General features: G+C 41.8%; 2 protein-coding genes across 3 annotated transcripts in view; both read right to left on the reverse strand.

The window, feature by feature from the left end:
* The window catches only part of asic2 (acid-sensing (proton-gated) ion channel 2), a 404006-nt gene extending 399682 nt beyond the window's left edge, over positions 1-4324 (reverse strand). Inside the window, exons 1-2 of one of the 2 annotated variants that reach the window (XM_076883386.1) lie at positions 4196-4324; positions 369-988 (exon numbers count right to left, since the gene is read on the reverse strand). In XM_076883386.1, coding sequence (XP_076739501.1) covers positions 369-944 — 576 coding nt within the window. In that variant the 5' untranslated portion in view covers positions 945-988; positions 4196-4324. Of the gene's footprint in view, positions 1-368; positions 989-1744; positions 1972-4195 lie in introns of those variants that run through there. The other variant, XM_004552397.4, reaches the window with a different exon arrangement.
* A 2647-nt stretch (positions 4325-6971) lies between these two features.
* hrob (homologous recombination factor with OB-fold) lies at positions 6972-19672 on the reverse strand. The gene is made up of 10 exons (XM_004552400.4): positions 19488-19672; positions 19268-19318; positions 18114-19094; positions 17831-17914; positions 17162-17296; positions 14850-14958; positions 11243-11328; positions 11031-11153; positions 10679-10886; positions 6972-9705 (listed from the first exon to the last, which is right to left on the reverse strand). The coding sequence occupies exons 1-10, from the start codon at positions 19497-19499 to the stop codon at positions 9650-9652; spliced, it is 1845 nt and encodes a 614-aa protein (XP_004552457.3). The 5' UTR covers positions 19500-19672; the 3' UTR covers positions 6972-9649.
* Between the last annotated feature and the right edge of the window lie 66 nt (positions 19673-19738).

Here is a 19738-nt window from a genome sequence, read left to right on the forward strand (position 1 = left end):
TGTCACTGAAGTATATTTTGTATTTTCCAGCGAGGTGATGCTATTGTGTGAAGGATGAGGACAACAATAAAGCAACAGAAAAGAATAGATTTTCAACAAAGCTTAAACTCCAACCTGTGCAGCCAAACATAGTAACTCAAAAAAGAAACAGCCAGCATGCTCTCAGTCTTGCACCATTGGAGAGAAAGCACAATCATCAGCCGCCAAGTTATTTTACGTTTTTTTCTTCACTGGAAACCTTCTACGCGTAACCTGAACACCACAGAAACAGAGCCACCTGATGGCTAAGAGACTGCAGAGAGGGTCCGATCCCAGCTCAGCCCAAAAGAGCTGACATTTAGAATACAACACATAGAGAGTATACTCACGGTTTTGAAGTCGTTGGGACTGCAGTCTTCACCTTGGTATCTGCAGTAGAGCATCATCTCTTCCAGGTCATGGCCAACCCTCTCAATGAACTCCTTCATGCTGAACGCTTTGGGCCTGTAGGCCGTGAAGTTTGCCTTTTCCTGTAGGAACGCAAGCACATCAGGCTCCGCCAGGTGTGGCTGGGGGATAGCCAGGTGCACATCGAGCAGGGCTAGCAGCTCTCCGGCGTGGTACAGGTCGTTGCGTGTGAGACGGCTGAAGCGATACACATTGAGGTTACAGATGGTCACAGCAGGGAAAACCAGGCTGCTTGACACCACAGCATCCACACTGGTCACGTGAGGGTAGGAGAGGAAATAGGCCAAACGCTCTGTACTTTCCAGGGCTAACAATCCCAGGCAGGCCAGCAGAGCCACAGCCCAAAGCAAGCGGCGTGCACTGGGCTGACCATAAGGGAAAATAAAGCGAAGTCCATGCAGCGTGCTGGTGTGGACGAAGGCCTGCCAGGAGGTGGGATGTAGGCTGGAGCTTTCCTGGCTCCCCTGACTGCCACAGTTCTCCTTCAGATCCATCATCAGCTCTCCACTTCCTCAGCCAGGGAGCACCCGTAAACTCACACCTGCACAAACAGAGATGGAACTTCAGTGAAAGGCTTAGATTCATAGTCTAAAATCATATCAACTGCACTGATACGATGCAGGGAAATAGGCTAAAAGACAAAAATGGAAAAAAAAATTTAGAAAACTGGAACAGAGATCTGCAACAAGTGCTGACAGCAAGCATGCAAATACGACAGATAAAAAAGATAAAACAACTGAAAAAGGAGAGGAAGTAGATACAGGAAGACAAAGATCTCCACAACCCACATAACTACTATGAAGAGTAAGAAGCAGAGGAGAAAGATGCTCCCTCAGGGCATCCCTCTCCTCTCCACCTCCATTCTCAATCACTCCCTTGAGCTCAGAGTTAGTGTGGCTGCCAGACTGCCTGTGGCTCCTACTATACTCAACACACACATACAAACATCCACTCAACACACACTCTAGACAAATCCCAAACTGCCCTGCTCTCTTTCTTCCTCAGCTGCCCTCTGTGACTGCTAGATTTCAGACAAAAAACACCAGAAGTAAGTCCTCTGTGACACCCGGAGCAAGAGGTGAAAGTCACTTAAGCCGAAAGCCAGAGAAAGCTGCCTCTGTGTATTTAATGTCCCGACTCATCTCCATTCAAAAGCACACACATACACACTCTCTCACTCACGCGGTAACTCTCTTATGCATGAGTGTGCATGCGAGCTGCCACACACATATAAGCGCACACGCACACAAGGCTTCTCATGGTTTCCGTGCCCTCAACTAATGACAAGCCTAAGCACCTCTCTCGTTCAGCCTAGCGAGAAGACATCCAGCCGGCGCGAGCGTGAGTCTGACAGCGCACGTGTGTGTTTGTGTGCGTGTGAAAGAGAGAGAGGGACACAGAGAAAAGCATAAGAGAGAGAGAGATGATCAGAGCCGCTGCTTAGTCTCGTATGCCGATCCAAACTCCTGCTTTCCTGTGGCCAGATACATCCGCTTTCCCTCCTCTTCCCAGCTCATCTGTGGTGGCGGCGAACAACAGCGGAGCCGGGAGAGACGGAAGGCGCACACACCAATACACGCTTGTACAGAGAGAGAGAGTGGAGAGAGAGCGTGAGGGAGGAGGAGGGAGAGAGGAGGGAAGACAACACTCTCCTCCCTTGCTCTCTCAAAAGCAAAGTCTCTTATTGAATAGCTTTCCTCCTCCTCCTACAAACACTGCCACCTTAGCTCGCATTTGTATCTGAGCCCTTCATATTTTCATATGGCACCAACCTCAAACTGAGTGATGGATGGATGCAAAACAGGAGGCTGTCAGGGAGGAAGATAGTAAACGGGAAAACAGTGGTGGCTGCTTGGCCAGGGATGGGGGGGGGGGGGGGGGGGGGGTATGTCATGGGAAGTGAAGCAGAAGTAGAGACGGAGGAGTAAAGGCTGGGAGATGTAGGTTGAGGGGAGGGATAAGGACAAAAATAAAATTGGAAAACTAAAAAAAGAGCAAACGAGCAAGCGTGGTCACACAGGCTGCACAGCAATGGCACACAGAGGAAAGTAATTTAGACGTGCAACGTCACATGAGGAAGAGGGAGACACAGATGTAAAGGGAATAACAAGCACACAGAGTGTGTTTGCCGTGTGGAATGCAACATTTAAATCACGAGCTTGTAATTCATAAGGAGTCTGATCTTTCTCAGAATGAAGCGAGAGCGAGAAAACAGCGAGTTTTGTGAGGCAACATAAGGAGACAGGAGCAGCAAAGTGGTGAGGAGAGAATAACACGAGGGTGTTAAAGGTGGTAAAAGAGGAACGAGAACGCCTGTGTGTGTATTTGGACTGACTGGAAACAGGTTGTCAGAATGATCCCTAAAAATATATACGAATTTCACCTCCAACTGAATAAGAAATTGGACAGCTGGAGAGGAAAATATATCAGTTTGACACATTTTATTCAATTGGAACCGCTAATACATGAGCTAATATTTGTCTTTAACTTAAATCCACAATAAACTGATTACTCCTTAGGTTAGAAACTTAGACTTTAATAAATACAAAAGCAGTCTTTTGCACCAGGGAAGCTTTTACATCACTAAATCAAATTCAAATAAAAATATGTTAAAACTACAAGAAGAAATAAATGGAAAATATTGTTACAATTTTACCTAACATGTTAATCAGAGGTTATCAGGATTCTGACAGGTTGGCAGGCTGAATTACACAGTAGGCCATCTTGCACAAACATGTTACATTTACCATGTTATTGAAAAGATTAGCTGGGACATCAACATAACACACAGAGCAACTGATACTGGATGCATTACACCTGCTGAATCTGACAGTACACTAATACTCTTATTCTTTTAGTCCTTATTCTGGTCCTCGTGTCTGTATGCCAGCTCCCAAGCACTTCAAGTTTCTTAAAACATGCACACACAACAATAAAGAAAAATGTATACTAGACAACCGCCATCTCATCAAACTTAGACTCACTAATAAACACCAACAAGCAGACACAGCTGATACTTGATTTGACAATTCCAGAATAGTACAGAATGAGAACTAAGGAGTGATTTAGGTGAAGTCAGTGACAAACTTTAAAACTTTAGGATCCCTCTTGGTGAAATCCCAACATGCTGTCAGCTGAGAAGCTCATTTTCTAAAATTACCGGGCAATTACAGCATACCCCTAATCAAGTGATTAAAAAGTAATGAGCAGCCCAAATGAAACAGCCACTCATAAAACTATGTGTCGGTGCCTGGAGCACAAACCTCTTCACTATTTCTAAAGATACGGTTTGATATTTAATCAAAGGTACATCAAGTGCCAAACATTTTTAACCATGTGAAGTTACTAATGATAATTCATGCATTTTTAAACTCCTGCCATTATAATTAGCCTAACTTCCTACCTGTATGCTTGTTTTCTAAGGCACATCAACAGGTTGATATGCTGCTGCACATCCTGTTCAACCTATTTAACAAATGATTAATTTTTATTAAATGTATTACACTTTTATTTCAGTTGAACATTTCTCAAGACATTAATACCCTATTAAAAATTTGGTGCATTGGCTAGCCCGCGGCTAATCTCAGCTCATGCAACAGATGAGGTTTTAACTCCTCCCCCTTCGTACTCTTTTAAACAAGTTCATCATTTTAGCCAGGGCTCCTTCTGTTTGTTTATAGGATATAGAGAATGTTCTAATATTAAGATTATATTTATTTTTCTAACCACAATATTAAAGAATACAGACCAGCTCAGCAGCTTGTGTTGTCTTCTGGACCGACTGTACACTTTCACCTTTAAAACAAAGATGGCGACCGGAAATTAACTACTTCTGCCCGGATTTCACAACAAAATAAGTTGATGACCACTTAAAAAAAACCCATGTATAGATAACCTATTATACCAACAAAACCAACCTAGCTCCTGTAAGGACAATGTAATATCTTTTATTTCTTTGTTTAACCAAACCAGAGAGAAATTTTGGGGGAATGGTTGCTTGTTTAGCTTCTACTTCACAGGGATATAATAAGTCAGTAGCTTATTGTATAACCAAGGGAAAAAAAAAACAGACTCCAGTACTATCTAATATAAAAATTTAAGTTGTGCCTAAGGCACAAAGTGGGTTTGTATCTCCAGCAGTTATTTGATCTACAAAGAAAGTCACAACACAATGTTGTTGTTTTTTTACTCTTTCTACTTTTTATTTGCCATTTAAGAAAACATGTTTGATATTGTCCTGTACCTATGCCATCACTTTGCCCTTTCACACTTATTTCAGCAATTAGCAACAACACACAAATCCTAATCCCACAGAAGTTGAAAGATTAGGTTATTTTAGTGTTATCTTTCTGACAAGCACACACTCCGAAGCGCACTCAAAGCCTACACCCACACACACTGTCAGTTGATCACAGTCTTTCTCCGAAATGTGGTCTCAGACAGCTGCAGGGTTTGCTGGTTTCTTAACAACTTAATTAAGCAAATCTCCCCTTTTTTCACTGAGGTAATGAGCATGGTTTTACAGGGATTAAACAGTCTCCAGGGTTGAAAATAAGGCTTTATGTGTTAGCAATCTTATCTTCCTTTATCCATCCAGCCAACTTTCCATGCACAGGATTAGTGAAGGCAGGAGGATTGTTAGCATTGCCATAAATTTCTCTTTTTTTTTTAATTTGCGTGGCATTAATGCTAAAAAGCTTAGTGCAACATTCTGAAATGAGTCTGTTTATTATTATTTTTTCTGTCATTGGGAAAAGGCATAATATGCTACTTGACTTGGATTAACACCGACAGCCGGTGATCAGTCACACATTTAGAAGTGCCAGGGAAAAGATGCACCTGCATATGAGTGATAAATAAATGGAAAGGGCAAAAATTAGTCTTGGTGCAGCTGCTATCTTGTCATTGATTTATCAACTACACTACACATGCATAAGATTTTTTGCTATTTTCATAATGTCTATCGCCATAAAACACATATGATTCTTATTATCAAATCAGTGGTTCCCTATGCTCCATGTATCTGTTTGACTGGATTGAACTTTTGTTATTATTATTAGTCTTCAATCTAATGGCCTTTCTTTGAGGACCTCTATAACAGTAGTGAACAGGATACTCATGGGCTATTTTCCCATCATTTCAAATATCGTGCGGCATGAAAGATGGAAAATTATATTTCAAAAAAAGACAGTGGGATTTTTCCAGATTTTCTCACAGAGTTAACACTACTTTACATCAGACATGAGAAAATTTTCTTTTCTGCTGGGATACCAAATCAGAGCAAATCACAGACAGAAAAGAAAGAAAAATCTTTTTTTAATTTTTTGCGTCACTAGGCAGTTCGTGTACTCTATGAATGATGAGACTGAAAGAGTAATTACACTTTGACTATCTTAATGGATTATGAAAAATAATAAGCTCTTACCAGGAGATAATTAGGATGTGTACAGTAAGTACCAGACTTGGCAAGACTGGGCACAGCTGATTATTACCTCTGGCAAGAGGCGATTGAAGTAGAAGGGCAAATTATTCCAGTATCTGAGCAATAGCGGCAGTCTGGCTCAAACCATAAACCCCCTCCCTGTTCCCCATTTGTGAAGATCTTAATTGGTAGATGTGCAGATTAGGAAAAGTGCAGCTCCTCCTGCACATACACAGAAAGACCGACAGTTTCAAAGTTCCCCTCCAAACAGGAGTTTTATCATCAAGGCTCTTAACTGGGTGTTGGATGCTTGTTTGTTCTCATAAGCACATGAACTGGGTTAATGACGTCCACTAGGACCTGCCAAGGAGGCAGTGCAATGCAATCCTTGCTGCTATCTGTGCAGATACTTTATATCATATGCAATATATATGGAGCTACTGCAGTGGACCTCAAAATGTATTTTTTTTTTTTTCTTGGATTGCTTTTCACTTGTGACGACTTATCCCTGAATATGTAAGAAGAGCATTTACATCCCTGGATTGGTTCATTTTAAGTGCTTTCCGAGAAGCTATAATTTTACAGGGGAAAAAAAGGAAACTTTTTTTTTTAAGTTAACCACAGCAAGGACCTATTCATAGACAGGCATCCATTACGTTTAACCAGATCGGTCTCTACAAGAAGAAGAAAAAGCTACTTCTGCTACAAAGAATTATTAAGGTTTTAAAATAATACAAAAGAAGGACTTCTAGTCCCTTCAGTCTTTTGCCATAGGTATCGTGTCCCTCAGATTTATGGTAAGGAGGAAAAAAACCTTCTTGAAGAAGTCTCCAGTCTACAGGGGTAATCAGTGTCTGGGAAACTGGCTGAATACGTTACATGTTGTTTTATTATACCAGAGATTTGCCGGGTACACTTTCAGAGGATCACAGATCATGTCAGATGGACTAAACCCACCTGTGATTCTTAGAGTACATGTGACTTTTCAAAATCCATTTGTGTGATCAATGTCTATAGAAGCTGGACCAAAACGAGAAAAGATAATAAACCTTAAAGGATAAAGTAAGGCTAATCTAAAATCCCTTTTCAGCAAGCTTGAGGCTAGATTATAATGGCAGGTCAACTATTTCAATGCCAGCATTTGTTTGCTTTTTTTTTTTTTTAACCAGACTGCACTCCTGTGGTCTTAGCATATAGAGTTAAAGGACAGACTTATTCAGTCTTTTACACCTCCACATTATGTGTCCATACGCCTGTTTTCTCACGGACTCGCATGGATAGCTCGTGATTCATCTGCTGTAGTAGCAGACCTTGCATTTCACTATGGTGCCATTTTCCTTTTTGCACCTACTCTCTGTGCTGTCGCCATCGCTAGAGTTCACTAGCTGAGAACAACCTGATGTGCCTTGCTTTAGTCCAATCTGTTATGTTACTTATTCCACTGATCTTATGCTGAGTTTTGCCCTGCTCGAAACTAACGTGGAAGCCACACAGCCGCTCCTGCTCTGTACACTATATATGCATCTATTGTTGTCTGAAAAAACTGAATGTTTCCTTAATGTAAATTAATAATTGTACTTCGAGTTTACCAGTTTAATTTCTTGTAGATTTAAATGACAAAAACAGTTACGTTTCTCTTCGTTAAGCCCACTCAGTTAGCTCTACAAGAAACCACTCGAAATACACAAGGCCCTCACATCCCTCTACCAGTGCGTAATTTAAAAGCAGATTTGTGCATTTCCACTACAAAACATTGGTAGTACCAAAAAACTGACCCTGGGAAAGTGCCATATCATTGCTAGGACCTACGTTGAAAGCACTGATGGTGGCTGTAGAAAAGGCTAGTGTACCAGATTCACAAATTTGCAACCCACACATTCGGTCCTATTAAACCCACGTGCAGTGGACTGGTTCTCAAAAAGTAGCCTGGCAGCTATAGTTCTTTGAATGGGTAGCATAAACACACAGTACAGTGTATAAACTGCCTTACAGTAATAGTATGCAGGTTGTAGAGAATATCACTGCGAAGGTGAAGTCTTAGTACTCACATGTCACACTGTTACTAATTCAGTTGCACTGGCTCCCCATTAACTTCAGATTTCACTTTAAGATTCTGATTTTGACTTTCAGAGCTCTGCATGGAGAAGCACCAGCATACACGAGTGAACTCTTACATGCATACATCTCCAGATCATCCCAGAGGCCATGTAATCAGGGGCTGCTGGCTATGCATCATATAAGCCTGAGAACTAAAGCAAAGAGTTTTGCAACAGTGGCCCAGACTCTGCAACTCTCTCCCCCACAGAGCCCCGAGCTCTGTGGACTGATCTCTTAGATATCAGCTAAAACCTCATCTTTTTAAACGTGCTTTTGCAGAACTTTCTGGCATTTTTGTCATGAAGCGCTTTGTGCTGCTGATCTTAAAGACCCTAAATGAAATTTGACTTACTCAAATATGCTTATTTACATTTAAATGAATCAATGGGTTTTATATTTTTAGTGGTGACTGAGTTTTCAAACTGAGTTTAAGGGTTTTAGATCAATACTCAGCAATGGCAATATAACAATTTAAAAGCAAAAAGCTGAACAGTATGATTACTTTCTAGAAAGGACACTGTTTATTCTGGATGAGCCGCTGATCACACTCTCAAACCTGCCTTATAAAGTCAGTATAAATGAATCGAAGGAGGACATCACGTCTGGATAGAAACATCAGTTAATCCATAAGGGCAGTGACAGGCTACAATGTAATCAGCCTTACATTTACACTGAAAATCATTACTCTCTCCTCTCATTTACTGGCCCATTACAAATCCAACGTGCAGAAACAGAGTGCAAACAGATCATGTGTAACTGTCCAAATACTTAGACTGCACTGTAAATGTACTTATTTAAGCCACACGGCTAAGTTGAAAAACTGCAAATACAACCCATTTCATCATCCCTGTTCTCTCTCTCCCTCTCGCTTTTCAACTTAAACCAGGCAATTTGAGCAGCTGCATCATACTCAAAATGAGAACGAGGATGAGGATTAACCTGAATCTGTTATACTCAGGCAGGAGTGCTGAAGAAGTCTGGATCTGAGGAGGAGATGTCGGGAAAGCCACCATATTAGCCTGTTAGTCACAGTACGACTCCACCCTGATGCACTGCACAGTTGGGTAAACACTGCTTAGGTCAGGAAACCACATGGGACTCAGACTACCTCTCGCAATCCCAAGCCAAAAACCTCTGATACACCTCTTAATGCACCGTAAACAAGCAGCGTAAAAAAAAATCATCCAGTCCACTTTGAAACTGAAAACTAACTGGAAAACAGCCGCAGCCTCACCTTGGTTTCATTTTGCATAATTAGTAAATCAATGCTGTGTAGATTAGTCTTCCATTTCAAGGTCAGTGGAGCAGGTACAATGAATAAGAATGAAACAAAAAGGGAAACATCTCTAATACGCACATAGAAGAGGCTCAAAGTCGCTACAAGAACACAGGATGTGTAGATGAAATCAAAAGAGGCAGATTTTTGGAACTAACGAGCAACTTATCAATTATCGGTGATACAAAGCATCGGCACACTTACAACAAATTAATTCAAGACTATTCTCTGTTTGTATTTATAAACAGATCTGAAACAGTTTTGAGTAAACAACATGTACATCGTTTCACCAGTATTTCGGTGTTTAGAAGGTGACTCAAAAGGAAAATGAGGGTAGAAGTGCAAGGTGAGTCAGTCATAATGCAAGTCCTGGGAGACAGTCTGTAAAGTTTCATGTGAAGTTTCCATCATAGGCTGCAGGCATCCTCGGGCAATTCTCCCAGCAGTTCATCCAGGTCATCATCTGTGCAACAAACACACAGGTCAGCACATGAGACAGTATTTTAATGCCTCAGACATTTGATTAAACAAAAACAAAACAGCAATGATTGCAATTTTTCAACTACAATCATCAGGGGTTAGTTATTAAGTAAAAAACACACATGGTACTGGTTTTATCTTGTAATGCTCTAATACTCAGTTGGATGAAAAACAAAGCAATGCATTTTTTATTAGGTGCTGCTGCAAATGCAAAATGCAAAGAGTGATTTGATGGTGATGCCAGATCAAAGGCCATGACGGCATCATAACGGATTTGTAGAATAAACAGTTTGAATATAGCATTTTAATCCAGTTTTCCTGCTCGCATGCATCGAGGCAGTGAGCTGCTGTGACCACTGGAAGCAATTCAGTTTGTTCTTTCAACACGTGGGCGGGAGGAGCTGGAGCTCAAACAGCACCCCCTGTGACCACTGGATGTCATTGCTATTATTGGTTTTTAGACTGCGCTCCAGAATTTTAGACCATAGCTAGATGTTGATCAGCCTAAGATGCTAACATTTCACATTTCTGCATGGAAATTCTCAGCTGTGGATTTCTTAGGATTTGTCCTCCAAAGACAGTCACTGTGTTTGTCATTTAGGCAAATTGAGGTAAAATTCTGGGACTAAGAATCCTAAACATGGCTTGCCTTTTTGCATCATATCATTTTTAGATATGAGATAAATATTTGCTCATCAGACAAAAAAACAAAAAACAAAACAAAAACAGTTTAAAAACAAATCAGGCTATGACTGATAGGGTTTCAGAATTGCAGTCAAATGCCAATGACCAAACATCATTAATGTTTTATTCGGAAAATAACTCCTTATATTTCAGAGCGACAGCAGGCGAGCTCACGATGTGAGAAGAATTCATCTCTCTTCTGCTTCTCTACAAGTGTTGCTTGTACTAAGCTCTTTTCTCCCTGTCTGCAAGTGTTACTGCATGTGCCCCACCTGCATCCCAGCTTGGCTCCTGTGGTGCTGTGCTCCCACCACGCTCCAGGGAGCCTCTGCCACTGTCTACAGGGGCTCGAGGGTCTCCCTCTGTGTGTCTTTCCCAATCTTTTCCCTCGTCATCCTCTTCATCAAACATCAGCTGCATGCAGGAAACTGGCTCCTGAAGGACACCGGGAGACTGAGTGGGTGACAGCAACATCGGCTCCTAGAAAAGAATGAATATGTTTCAAAGGGACTGATGACAGGTTGACAGGACATATATCTAAAAAGAAAAAAAGTAAATATGTTTTTGTATTTCTTGGAATGTAGACGTGCTAATCTTATTTTCAGCAGCAGCCATCCTGCTCACCAGGACCAGAGGGGGAAGCTGAGTGGAGGTCAGACTGACTCCATCAGCAGCGTAGATCCTCAGCAGGTTATTGGAAGTTACATTCAGGTAATGGTTACGATGGGAGGGGGAAAACACACCCACCTGTTCACAGAAGTAAGAAACTGATTTGTAACCACTGTATAACTCAGATACAACACTATAGTTATACGATTGTGGGCGGTATGCCTTACTTGTTTGAGCAGCAGCACAGCCCCGACCTTAAGCTCCTCTGCTCTGTCCTCTAAAAGACGCCGATGAATAGTTCCCTGAATCTCCCCTTCAGTCCAAAGCATTATAAAGAAGTACAAAAAACATTTAAACACACACAACTACTCATAACTTCTCACAAAAGATACATTTTAGCTGCATAAACACATCCTCACTTTTTCACTTTCCTTCTTGAATACAAATGTTTTTATCCATAATCTGCATTTTATGATCAAAATGTATGAAACGCTTCATTATTTACCTTCTTTTTTTATTAATCTAGCAATAATTTTTTTTATTTTCTGGACAGGCAACCACCAAAAAGTCTGATAATTCAATGAAATGGCATGAAAGCTCTCACTTTAATGTGCATGTGAGTGTGCACATTTGCACAAGATAAGAAGAAAACATGGAGAATTCACAAAAAGATACCAGTCAGAATTTCTTTTCCTTCTATTCACATTTGATTAGAAGACAAACTGACCCCCAAACAGCATAAAGGTAAAGATGAAAGATTCCTTTTAATCTGCTGCTACCAGATTATATAATACCCAAAGGAGTATTACTCCAAGGGAAATTCAACACAGCCAGGCTTTCTTTGCTGTAGCTGGCTCAACAAAACCTAAAACCTTTCACTGTTACGCCAGGCTTTCTGCTTCCCGCCCTGTGTGACGCTCTCATAAAACCGGGCATTACATACATCACGACTCTTATCCACAAAACGATCCCTATGAGCGTCCCTACTACAATCAGAGAGCTTATCAGGTGATGATAAATAGATAAAGAACATTAAAAAAAAATAACAGTAAAATGCAACACTGTTGCAGTTAAGATGATACTGAAGACCAGAGATTTAGCACCAGGTAAAAATAAATATAATTCTAATAGTGGCCGTTCCAGCAGTGTTAAAGAAACTCGACAGCAGATTAACGAATACAGTCTTGTGAGAATTTAATGCACAATTAGCGTTTCATTCAATGGTTTTACTAAGGTGCAACTTAACAATGTGCACATATAAAACATCTTTGGAAAGCAGAGAATCTATAATGCGCTTAAAACAGGCTGTAAATAAAACAATCAGTGAAAACACTGCACTTGTACTCAATTTTAAAGTGAAACTTGGAACATAACCGGCTCCTGAGCAGTTTGTGTGTTCAGCAGTAATTCAGACAGGTAAAAAGTATCTTGAGCCACAGGAAACTCCGTAAACCCCTCAAGTGATCCAAATTTGCAGGATTTATGAATACTCTGCTTGCCAACTCGACCAGCTCTGCCAACTCTGAAACCTTGACCCAGCAATCATTAGCTACGAGCTCCAGCTGCCTAGCACTGAAAGTTAAAATAATTCATGCCGACAAAGCAGGAGAAGGCTCCAAAATGACAGCAAAGTGTATTCATTTAGCCGTTTCTTCAGTTCATAAAGAGCCAGCAGTTAATAGATCAAGGTCAAGTTGATGTTAATTACAAGAAATTCATATCAAAATCACCATGTGACACCAAAAGACCTTGGGGAAGACACAGCAGACTCCTTTGTCTGAAAAATAGTTGAAATTTTGCAAATGAACATCTAAAAGCATTTTAGATGTTCATTTGGTTCATTTAGGAACCAAAAATTTGACTAATGAAGTTGAAACGAGGCGTAGAAAGGGTGGGTGCAGCAGCGAGTAGCACTTGGAAAAGTTTCCTTAGCAAAAGCAAGACTGGATTATACTCATTACCAGCAAAATCTGAAGACAAAAAATATCATAATCTCTGTAAAAAACAAACAAAACTCAGGACAAAAACAGACAATCATAAGCACAGATGCCTTCTGCAGTAGCAACAGAGAGAAAGGTCTCTACCAAAAGTCTCTCCATGCCGTGATGCACACCAAAGGACATTATTAAGAGTCGACCATCTAGGATGCCCCATAATTTGCTTTGGGCCTTTTTTTGGCCATTTTGAAACTAAAACAGGAAACTGAGTGTGAAATTTAAAAAAATAAAAAATAAATGTAAATAAATAAATGGAAGAATCAGGTCACATTTTACATGCCTAGCTATTCACAGTAACCCAAAGTTTTGCAAGCCAATCCACATTTCTAACAATGTAGGAAAGCTTTTTCCACACTTTGTGATGTGATTATTCCGGGTAAATATTCAAACCCAAGAGGATTCAAATATTCACGTTTGACGGAAATTTCCAAAAGAAACCAGAGACAGCAGCATTTTGCACACATTTCCATAAACTCTCTGACATATTTAGTGTAACGGTTTGGGCAAAAAAACAAAATCAAAAACACAACAGGAAAGCCAAAAAAAAAAAAAGAATATGAACAGTGTGTCACTCTGAATAAATCCGAGATTGTATTGAGAGCTTCAGAACAAGCCTGGAATAAAAACCTTTTAACACCACAGCTTCCTTCTTCAAACTCATAAGAATAAAACTGCATGTTTATTAGACAGCTAAGCTGCATCTAAAGATCCTCATCAGCATCTCCCAGATATGGTTCTTCTGTTTTCATACAAATATAAAAATATCAGAAAATAGTGAAAAACTTTCCTGAAGCTCAGAATGACACCTAAATCCACAGCAGACTCTGCTGTCAAGAACGTGATCTAAAGATCCGTGTTTCCGTTTTTTTCCACCACCAGACTGCTGTCATACGCACCGAGTCGTGTTTATGTACACATTAGGAATATTTTACCCATTTTAAACTGCAAAAAGTCCACAAATGGAGGCTCGAGGGATCGGCAGCGACATGAAAGAGTTCATCACTCACCAGAAGCAAGTGTTTGAATCCCCATTTTTCATACTTATACATACACACACATTATGATGAAAGCCCAAAATTTTTTGTTAATGATAAATGATTAAGATACTAATATGTTGATTAATTTCTCCTCAGCTTGTTTTTTTTCCCCCAGCACTAGTGGATGTTAAGCGTGCGCTGTTAGCAGCTTCTCAGATAACACTGTCTGCTGGGTAAAAAGCAAAGAACCTTCCAGCAGGTCAGGGTCACATGACTAAGCAAACAGTTTCTTGTGGTGTCAGAAGCACTTAATACCCGCCCACTACTGATGCCAATCTGTGGCAATTGAATCACTAATAAGCACTTAAGTCCGGTGTTGAGAGCAACATCCACTCCTGAGTGATGATAATCAGTTCACCTCATGTGGCTGCTCTCTGGGGGCCATGGCAACCGACTCAGCTTAGAGGTGCAGCAGACAAAAGTGGGGGGAAAGGTTTAAGAAAGAGCGGGAGAGGAAACGAGCGGTGGGAAGAAAGAGGCGTCCTGCTGTTTGGGCAAGACGGGGTGTGTGTACATGTGTGTATGTGTGCACGCAATCAAGCGTGTTACAATAGCTGAACTTTGCTCTCGTACCTCGTGGAGCTCAATCAGGCGAGCTCCCAGTGAGCAAATGTCAAATGTGCAGGAAAAAGCTCGCAGCTCCTCTGCTCCCATGGTTCAGCACTAGTTAACACGCTTTCCTCTTTCTTTTCCCTACCGAAGTTTTCTTTGAGGCTCTACTAGAGTCGAGCATTGTAATCGACTCACAATGAATCATCATATTTATTTTAAGACTGAGTGTGTCTGGGTTTGTCTGTTACCTGTCGGGTCCTTAAACACTGCCTTGGCATCAGCATGCGTGTGGACGATGCTCTTCAGAAGCACAGCCATGTTTGGAACTTTATTTCTGACCAGCTGTTTCAGCGCAGCCTAACAAGAAGAGGGAAAATACACACACAGACACACACACACACACGATAACTTTTGCTAACAATATTTCTAAATAATTCATGGATTAACAGATTAAATATAACAAAGTTGATCATTCATCTTTTTAGTAATGGTTCAAGCAAAAATATCTAATTCTTTCTTGTAAAATGGGTCTGAAGCATTTCTATGTTGAATACAGTAGAAAACAGAACTCGATTTAGTGTTAAGGAAAACATGGAAGCTAAATAATTCAGCTGAGGATTGTGTGATGACAGTCTGATTTCATGGCACACATTTTACTCACATATATATTTAATGTTAGTATTATAAGAAAATAACCGAATCAACTGTTTGCTTGTTTTTAATTGTGTAAACACATGTTCTGTGCTCCAATTGGATACTGAATTTTAATAACTCTTGTGTGCAACTTCAGATTTTTTTTCTAAATCTTCAAATTTAAGCTCTAAATCTATCAGCACATCAGGGATAATGGGCTTTTCACATAAGAGCCTACCACCTGCACTATTTATTACATTTTCGATGGGAAGAGCCGGAGGACCGGAGGTCTAGCTGGGCTGATTGGCTGGTAGTACAGTGGGCAAGTGCAAGCCCAGACAACTGCTGGCTGTGCACACAAATCAAGAATACGCTCGTCTCCCACAAAGATAAAAAAAAAAAAAACATAAATGAATAAAAAAAAAAAAAAATCATCTTTTGAGGTTCTGGGGCAGAATTACGCTTGTTTATCCAACAAAATGCTTCTGCAATATAACAGCATGGAGGAAATTTTATTTTGGCAGTGGACTACCTGCAGCTGTAGGATGTGCAATTTAAAATTTACAGGGACATAAACATGAAGGTTGGTTTCTGGGAGGCGGCTGGGGACTTGGCACCGTAAACGGCCAGCCAGGATGCCTCGCAAATGGACAGAATTATTGTTTTTTACCTTGTTTGAGTGTGGCCTCTGATGTTTTGGTGGCTGTGAGCACAAAGCAAGAGAAAGCCCGAGTATATTTGCAGCCTTCCTTCTCTCAGTGACGGCCAGTTTAAAAACGTCAGTGTTGCTGATGCAGCGTGGTGTTGAATTTAAACCACATTCGCTTTAATTCGCAGCACTGCCGTAAAGAGAGTGCAAAGTGCACTGTGACTGGGTGAAAATATGGCATCATATTGTCCAGGAGGGGTTTGACTTCTGTGCAAAGCCACATGTTGTCTTTTACGCAAGTGCTGAAGGTACAGGATTTGGAGTTGCTTAAAAGTGCCTCATGTGGGTGTAATACTTTTGACATCAACTAGAATGCGAGGGTCTGTTTGAATCTCTTCATGTGGACATCCATGTGCCCTCCAATGTGCCAAAACTGCAAGGTCGCCAGCTGTGCAAGCGTCCCTCAAGTGGAATAGGAACAACTAATCATCTGTGATGTCCACAGCTGTCTGCAAGTGTTTGCACGGGATTAAAAACCCAGCCTTATTTACTTTAGATAAACTGTAAGTGTTCAGTCATTCCGATAATCTATGATAACCTGATGCTTTGAAAGAAACTTTACAAATGATATCAAATCTTCTCCAGTATACCAACCTACTGATTAACCTCAGTTTTTAAATTAACCCTCGACACAAATCTGGTGTTACGAAGATATACTGATGGAAGTAAATACACAGCAGTGAGCAGGATTTCCTCTTGAGATCAACCTTTCTTTACACTGCATTTGTTAGAACACATTGAGGCAGTGTGGTCATTTGTTTATTCACGAAAAACAAGGATTTGGGGAAGCTGACATTCACGTCAACGGCTTAACCTGAGCGAGCTTATCCAGCGTCCTGCCACCGACTCTGCTCCTGTTAAATGGAGCCAGTGACAAGCAAACACAGCAGAAACCACCGTGTAAGGTTTCAAAATGACTGCCACTCAAAGCTACTTCACACTGGCGGCCCTTCACACACAGCTACAGGAGAGCGACAGCAGAGTCCCCATTAGTGTGACTGATGAGCGATCGTACTGTTTATAATTACACAACACCTCCAGGACAGCGCCGTCATTTGTCCTGATTATGCCAATAGACCTCCAACGGCGGCAAACGGGCCGTTGTGGTGTGAAGACACATAACTTGTAAAGAGGCTTGACCTAAATATTAGACAGCGCTTGAATAAACAGTACGAGTGGGACTTCTTCTCCATTTGTGTAACGACGTTGTCAGCTCACCTTGCGAAGCACCATGACCACACTGTAGGAGTGCAGGAAACATGATGGATGCCTCTCATCCAATCCCATCTCCATCTTCATCGCTGCCCAGGCACCGCCACTGAACTCTTCTTCCTCAGTCTGTGAGCTGGAAGCCTTTAACATAAAGTTTTTACACCCACAAACATACAGCGACACTATAAATGGAATTCTTAACCTTTGCTGGTTCTTCCAAGTGGCTCTAATTAATATTTCACACAAATAACTGTATATAGTGTTATGTAGAGTACTGCATCCTGTACAAACAATGCACAAATTGGCAGGCAGCTACTCGTCCTACGTAGACTAGCTGTTGAACAGAGTGGAGCATTAAGCAGCTGATGTGCCAGATGTTTCCTTCAGGAGAGCAAAAGTGAGAGAATACTGCACTTGACATCAGGGGACTATTAACAAGCTGGATGTGTAAATAGGCAGCTCTTTTCCATCTCAGCTCATAAGGTGGTGTCAGTGCTGTTTTAGTCATTAATTTCCGCTGCCTCCATGTGGCCAATACAAAATCTGTTCATGATTTACTGGCCTCACACCGTGTGGACACCTGGCATTTTCAAGCCTTTTCTGTAATCTCGTCTGCTTTTGAAGGTGCAACAGTGATAGAAAAGATGGAAAAAAAAAAAAACCTGCTTTATTTACCTGACTTGGTAGTCGAGCCACAGCCCCATGGGCAGGAGTCTGAGGAACAGAAACCACAATCTCATCCAGGTTCTGACCCTGAGGCTGAGAGAGGAAATTTAAATCACTATATGCCAGCAAGGTGGGAAATAAAAACAAAAAAAACCCAAAACAGAACACATAACTAATTCATTTTCTTTCTGAGTTCTACTCAGGCATCTTTGCCTTGGCTTGACCGTGCTTGTGCTTTCATTTGCAGAAAGCCAGATTAGGAGAGAGTGCATCAGCATCACATGAGACCAACCTGCTGTGGCAGAAGCCCAGCTGGACCAGGGAAGCGCCGGGTCCTGGGCTGGCGTGGCTCTGAGCGAGGCCTCTTCTTGGGAAGCTTATTGGAGGCAGAGACTAGCTGGACCAGGCGATTGGTGAGTACTGGCGTGTGAAGAGGATGAGAGTTCACAGAGGGAGAGGGGGAGGAAGGAGGTGCCGGGGAGACTGTATCAAAGAGGTTGCGGGGCTGAGAGGAGGGTCTTGGAGTTGTACATGTTTTCTGTGGCTGCTGAGGTTTGTTAACCGTCCTGGAAAAAGAGCTCAGGGCTGGAGAAGTTGCAGTGAAGCCACGGAAAACGTCAGACTTCTGTGGAGGGGCTAATGGGAAAGCAGGACATGGATTTGGATGTTGGACAGGTGGAAAAGGAGCCAAATTGTGACCAGTGGAGCTAGAAGTCTTGGATGCGGCGCTAAGCTCCCTCACTGTCCGAACAGGTAGTGTCTGAGTCTGTCCACAGGTCGAGGGTCGCAGCATTTTGGCTGGAGGCTCTACTGTGGGTGCACGTGGAGCAGGAGGTTCAGGCATCCGTCCCATTTGGCCATCACATTCCTCCAGGTCTGCTAGGTCAACATCCCAGTCATCAAAGTCATCCTGAGCCACACAGGGCTTTGGCAGCCCCTTAGCGTGAGCGTGACTCTGTTGTGTTGCCCGATTTGGCTCAGAGTTATTCAACGTGGGAGAAGGAGTAGGGAGAGGAGAGCGGGAATGAGAGGAAGATGAGAGCCGTCTCAACCCCAAAGCAACAGTTTGTCCCGTAGCAGTAGTGTGCGTGCTGCTCTCTGATGCTGTGCCATTGCACGGGGCAGCTGATCTCTCTCCAGTTTGCTGGAGGCAAATTTTCTCCGGCTCTCTGTGAGTAACAGAGGAGGCACGCAGAGCACAGGATGACACAGCAGCTGCCACATTGGCTGGTCCAGACACGGAGCAGGAAGCCCAGTCTGTCTCGAGCAGGTCCTGGGAAACGCGCGCGCACACACACACACACACACACACACACACACACACACACACACACACACACACACACAGTGGGATTACGAGGGAACAGGAGGACCATTATGTGACAGAAAGCAGCCTGAAACGACAGTTAAATAAAATCAGGTGTTATTATATTTACTGATTATTACCTCATCTTCAAAGTCCTCGCCAATGCTGAAAAGGCCACTTAATTTACAGGTCTGTAACACAAACACAACAATAAAACACAGCACGAGTACCAATAAATGTCAATAATAATAATAATAGTAATAATATGTCCTGGTAAACTCGAAAACATGCCACACATTTGAGCTACTTAACGTGTATTAGCTTAGTTAGCCTCAGCTGCGTTCAGTTTGCTGGACTTACCATTGCAGTCATGGGCTATCGCGATAAAAAACCGTTGTTGATCACTTTGAACAAATATACCAGACTTTGTAAGACATTAATTGCCATTTAATGCCGGCTTACAAATATGATCTCTGCTATTTCTTTTCCTTTTTAACTACAGTTAAGTGAGACTAGCTTGCTAGCTACAGGTAAAGTTTATCTGGGCTGTACTGCTTGGTATCGCGCCGCCACGTTCAAACACGACGTGATGACGTAAGGAATGTTTTTAC

Source organism: Maylandia zebra, linkage group LG4 (genome assembly GCF_041146795.1).
Source record: "Maylandia zebra isolate NMK-2024a linkage group LG4, Mzebra_GT3a, whole genome shotgun sequence".
Taxonomy (NCBI): domain Eukaryota; kingdom Metazoa; phylum Chordata; class Actinopteri; order Cichliformes; family Cichlidae; genus Maylandia; species Maylandia zebra.